Genomic DNA, 5,257 nt, shown 5'->3' with positions numbered 1-5,257 from the left:
AACTTTTGATAGATGTACAACTGGAACAAGTTGACAGACCTGTTCTCAACACCATGTTTACATAGAAATGCAATTAACTTTTTTCTTCTTCCCTATAAATTCTGCCTCTCTGATTGTCTGGCTACTTTCTTGGGCTCCATTCCTTATACTAGAACGACCACAGCACAAACAAACAAAAGAAAAAAAAAGGGGGAAAAAATCAAAAAAAGACCCCGCACCAAACCCCCATGAACAACTTTATACTCTTACTCCTCTTTGAAACCACTGTATTTTAGTTATGCCTGACTGGCAGGTGGGTTAGTGGATCTGGCTCTGTATGTAAAAAGTATGTTCACTCTTCCTTCTCCCAGCACATGGCAAATACCAGCTTTGACCATATCAAATCACAGAGAAAACAGAATTTGACACTCTCCACCACACACAGGAAACAGGAGTGATACCCCTCCAAACCTACACATTAAAGCGACCAACTATCTACAGCCACCATGGAAAAAGCCAAGACGTTCCTGTTTCCATCATCCTTTAGCTCACAGTTCCCCTTTTCAGTGGTCCGTGGTCCACTGGTCAAAGAGGTACCTCTGAAAGTTACTCTGTGCCTCTGCAGTGCGGTTTAGCTACAGCTCTCTAAATTGAGTTGTGAAAGGACAGGAACATTCATTAAAGGTTTCCACTACAGAACAAGAGCTCTCACTTTCTGCAGCTTGAAATAAACCCGACTTGCAACACAGAAGCAAGTGCAACCACAGCAGGGTTTGAGCAGGAAAAACCTTCACAGGGGGGCTAGTGAAGGACGAGTGGGGGAAAGGAGGTGGTTCTCTGTCACCAGAAAAAGTACTGCCACTCAATTTTTTCCACTTATCGTCAGCCCCCCCATGACGCCCCAAAAGCGAAGACAAGAACTGACCACTGAATGACAATATATAAACCTGGTGAAAGAGGGCTGACAATAGCCACTTCTCTGCCTTGACAAAGAAGTCACCAGCAATGAAGCTCCACGCTGCAGCTATCCTCGTCATCTTCTGGCTTGGCATCTTCACTCTGCACACAGTGAAAGGTAAGTTTACAGCCCAAAAGGAATACAGGAGTTGCTTCCCATTGTACCAGTGGTCTGATGAGCAGGATACATTCTCAGCCAGAGCTGATTCATAAGGTAAATCTTGCAAGAAATCCAAATCAGAACTGCAAGAAAGGCACCTTTATGGGAGATTTCATCTGATGCCCTGTCAATTAGTGGTTGGCTTCTGCTTTAATGCATGGAGAGTTTCTGTGCCATTGTTATCTCTCTTAGAATCATGAAATCTTGAAGACACAATGTCTTTTAATCTCGCTGATGTCATATAGCAATAAGTTCTATAGGTTAATAATATTTTATGAAAAATATCTCTTGAGTAAGATGTATTTTTTTCTTTTTCCAGATATACTACTTTTACATGTTTTGGGTTTTGGTTTTTTTTCTTTCTCTAACTATATAGCCTTAATCCCTCTAATGTCCCTATTTTAAAAAGTTCTTCCAGTTTATATCACATTTTGCCTATTTGCTTGTTTCTGTCCAAATGTTTTGTACAGATCAGCAAACTATGAAACAAACTGCAAAGGAGAGCAATGGATTTATGCAATGTCTTCTCTCTGTTCCTGATTTCATACAGTCTAACACCTTACTTGGGACCATTTATGAGCACTGATATGAGCCATGTTTATTAGCCATGCTTTAAATAAGTTTGTCTACAGTGATGTTTAGGTCTGTAACTTTTGGATTAGGCTACACATGTGAAAACATGAACATACACACATAAGCACATGTCTTCTTATACACAATCAGATTCACACAAACACATAAAAATCACAGAAAACACTCATATGCAAACCCACAAAAATATGCAAAGAGGAACACATAGAAAAAGCATCTTCACAAAACCACACCAAAACCAAACTGAGACCTGCTAAGCATAAAAAATTATGTAGCTACACACTGGTTATGTGCTGCTACAGCTAAATCATACTACATTCTCTTACATGGATTAACGCTACTGCTGCTCATTTCTTCATATCACAGACAATCAGCTTGTCATGTCATTCTCCAGGTTGTATAGTTTGCCATAAATATCACCAAGTCTGAAAAAGCACATTGAGGTGGCGTGCAAGGGATAGAAAAAGGATTAGAAAGAAGAATGATAAAGAAAAAAAAACAAAACAACCCAACAGAAAAAGGGTAGTTATAGGTGCAGAGCGGTTCAGGTTTGTTCCCAGGCTTAGAGAAGCTCTGCTGGTATTCCCCACACACATTCCCTGGAGATAGGTTAGTAGCAGAGAGAGTATTTCCAGGACTAGTGAGGATTGCTTGACTATCTTTGAGGTCTTTAAATGCCACATTTTGAAAACCAGTCTGAGGCTGTAAGAAACGTATTTGTAATGAATCATCAAAAAATACATTGTTTTACTCATGACTAAAGCAAGATCAGAAGAGATATTCCTTCAGGCAAACAAAATCTCAAGAATAAGCAACTCTGCCAGTACCCATGCACTGACTATGCTACAGCTTCTGCAAAGGCTGGTGTGTGTTTGCCTCGGCTATTCCAATTATTTCAAACAAAGAAAAGCTCACAGATAATGAGATTATGTGAAGCAGGTTTTATATTTTGCAAGTTGTACCTGAACAGCTCTTGGACTTTTCTGAAGCTGGTTTCTCCATACATTTAAAAAAAAAAAACAAAAACAAAAACAAAAAACAAACACAAAAAACCAAAACAAACTCAGAATACAGCAGTGTTCTGTTTGCCCCACTCATGCCTTCCCAAACCTGTCTTTGATGGGGAGGAGAAAACCAGAAACTAGTAAGTGGGGCCTTCCAGTCATGTATACTCCATCTCACTTAAATGACCTCCCATTTTTAGTTATCATCACATAAGGTAACAAGGGCCCAGAGAATTTTACACTGATACCACAATCCTCTTTATTAATCACCAGTGCGTTTCCCTGAAATGCATAAAAATGTTGAGGAAAGAGATGATAGCACTCCATTGCCTATGAAACCAGACTTATAGCAACAGTATGTAAGTACTTAGTCTTCTGGCAGATATACCTCTCTCTCTTTCAAGATTATTTTTTTTTTAATGCTGGTTTTGGATGTCCAGTGTGAGACAAGTAGCCACATTTTCCTTTCCTTCACTTGGAAAGTAGGGGGAATTACTGATCCACATTCAGATGGCATTTAGACGTCCATCCCATAAAGGTGCTGGTTCTAGGCGCTACTCCATATGGACACTTATCTGCAGATGATACAGACCTAATTATGAATGATGCCAAATATTTTGTCTGCTATTGAAGCAGTGACTCCCTTGGGGCAGAACAACTACACAGTTGTTCAGGAGAATGGGTGAAAATTGGTGGCTTAACTGAAATAGCAGTAACACTTCAGAGATGGTAGGCTGCATCACAAAAATATACCTTAAGCTTTCTGCGTAACTGGTATTGTGGCTGTACATCATAAGACACTCATGTTCTAATCACTACTGGAAATCTGCTGGAATTCATAATTATTAAGTAACAATGGCTAAATATTGATACAGTATTGACTGCCTTTGTCATTTATCTATTTTTTCCCCTTCTAGGAAGCATTGCAAGTCAGTCCATGGCCAAATTCAGTTGTGTACGTCTGTCTACCCGGCAACTCAATATCCGAAATCTTGTCAACTATGAAAAGCGACAAGTTCCAGTAGATGCCATCGTGTAAGTATCCAGTGCCCAGTTCACCTTCAGATTCATCTATGCAAACACACTTACCATTGAAAAGGGAAAGGGAATCAGAAGACACTTCATGGCTCAACTCACTATATCTGGCTAGTTCGGATCACCCTTCCATTCCCCCATGAAGCGGTCACCTGGCAGCTGAGGGAGCGAGGGAAGAGGAGTGGGTCTCAGAGAGCTGGGAGATGTACGCTGCTCACAAAAGCTGACTGAAATCTCACTGAACAGCCTGATCTTTTGTGCCCAGAAAGTGGGAAAGATCTCAGTGAGGGGTCAGGGTGGAGCAGTCAGCAGCCCAGTGCACTGAACTGAGCCAAGGGGAAAGGTCATGTAGAAGAGTTTGGGGTAACTGACTCCTGCTAGGAGCTGTTTTTGGTCTTTTGATCTCATGAGCATACATTTTTATCAAATCTGGGATCTGCTCCTAGGAAGTAAATGTTCATCATGATTTCATATAAAATCTCAGAATACCAGGTATGTTCGGTTTTCTAGATATCAGTATATATGAACATGACCATGTATGTTACATATGTACCTGTGTCATAATAGGGAACTAATGTTGCTAACTGCTTTTATTCCAACGAGCAACTACAAACTCTGGCATGTGATGTGGTTTTACCACATTATTCCTCATGTTCTGCATTAAAAAAGAGAACAGCAAACCTGAGTTTGGTGACTGGAATTTAATGGCCACCTGGTTTGTTTTCTTTCTTTCTACAGGTTTATCACTGCAAAAGGTATCAAGATCTGCGTAAGCCCTGATCACAAACAGGCACAGGCTGCTATAAAGAAAATAGACCAAACACGTACCACCAAAGGCAAATGATGCTGTCCTAGGCAAGCATCTAAGGCCAACCAAATGGAATCATCATCAGTGCTGCACATCACAGGGAAGAAAACCTTAGTATCTGCCTTTAATTCCTATTTATTAGTTGGCAATAAATCTCTGAACAAGCATGAACTCAACAGAATCTGTTCATCACTGGCTGACTCCTTTATTTTATAGCTGGACTCTGTTACACTGTTTATTTTCTAAAATGCTTGCTAATATTTATTTACAACTGAATGTAGGTATCTTCTCATCCTTGTTGTCCTGACCAGTATGGTGTTTAAGGGTGAGGCAGATACTTTCACATACTGTAGCAAAGAAGATGACCTTGCACAGAGCTGGATGAATGATGATGGAGGTCAGAATGTTCTGCATTGAGTGGGTTTGAGAAGGTGCTGTATCATTTAATGGTTACTCCTGCCTATATAATCTCTTAAGTAAACTAATCTTGTGTTTCAGGCTCTGATCACCTGATCAGTGCGGTATTCAGAAGGAGATTCTTGGGTCTTCTAGTACACAGTATTGCACTATTAGCTGAGTCCACAATGACGTATGGATACTTCTCACAAGGGGATGACATGGAGTAGTTCAGTGTAACTCTATGAATTAACGCCATTCAGCTTTGTACTGGGGAAGAGTTATCCTACCCACTGACTTCTGTTAAGTCACTTCAGTTTTACTCTC

General features: G+C 40.3%; 1 protein-coding gene across 1 annotated transcript; it reads left to right on the top strand.

Annotated features, from left to right (window-relative positions):
• The first annotated feature begins 820 nt into the window (after nt 1-820).
• LOC119148749 (lymphotactin-like) lies at nt 821-4,702 on the top strand. Its single transcript, XM_037389302.1, is given in 4 exon segments — nt 821-950; nt 953-1,054; nt 3,609-3,726; nt 4,465-4,702. Coding segments are annotated over 4 exon segments (366 nt in total). The 5' UTR covers nt 821-910; the 3' UTR covers nt 4,571-4,702.
• Nucleotides 4,703-5,257: the final 555 nt, after the last annotated feature.

This window comes from Falco rusticolus, chromosome 5, assembly GCF_015220075.1.
Source record: "Falco rusticolus isolate bFalRus1 chromosome 5, bFalRus1.pri, whole genome shotgun sequence".
NCBI lineage: Eukaryota > Metazoa > Chordata > Aves > Falconiformes > Falconidae > Falco > Falco rusticolus.
The sequence above is the reverse complement of the archived record's forward strand: the minus strand, read 5'-3'. Positions and strand labels throughout refer to the sequence as shown.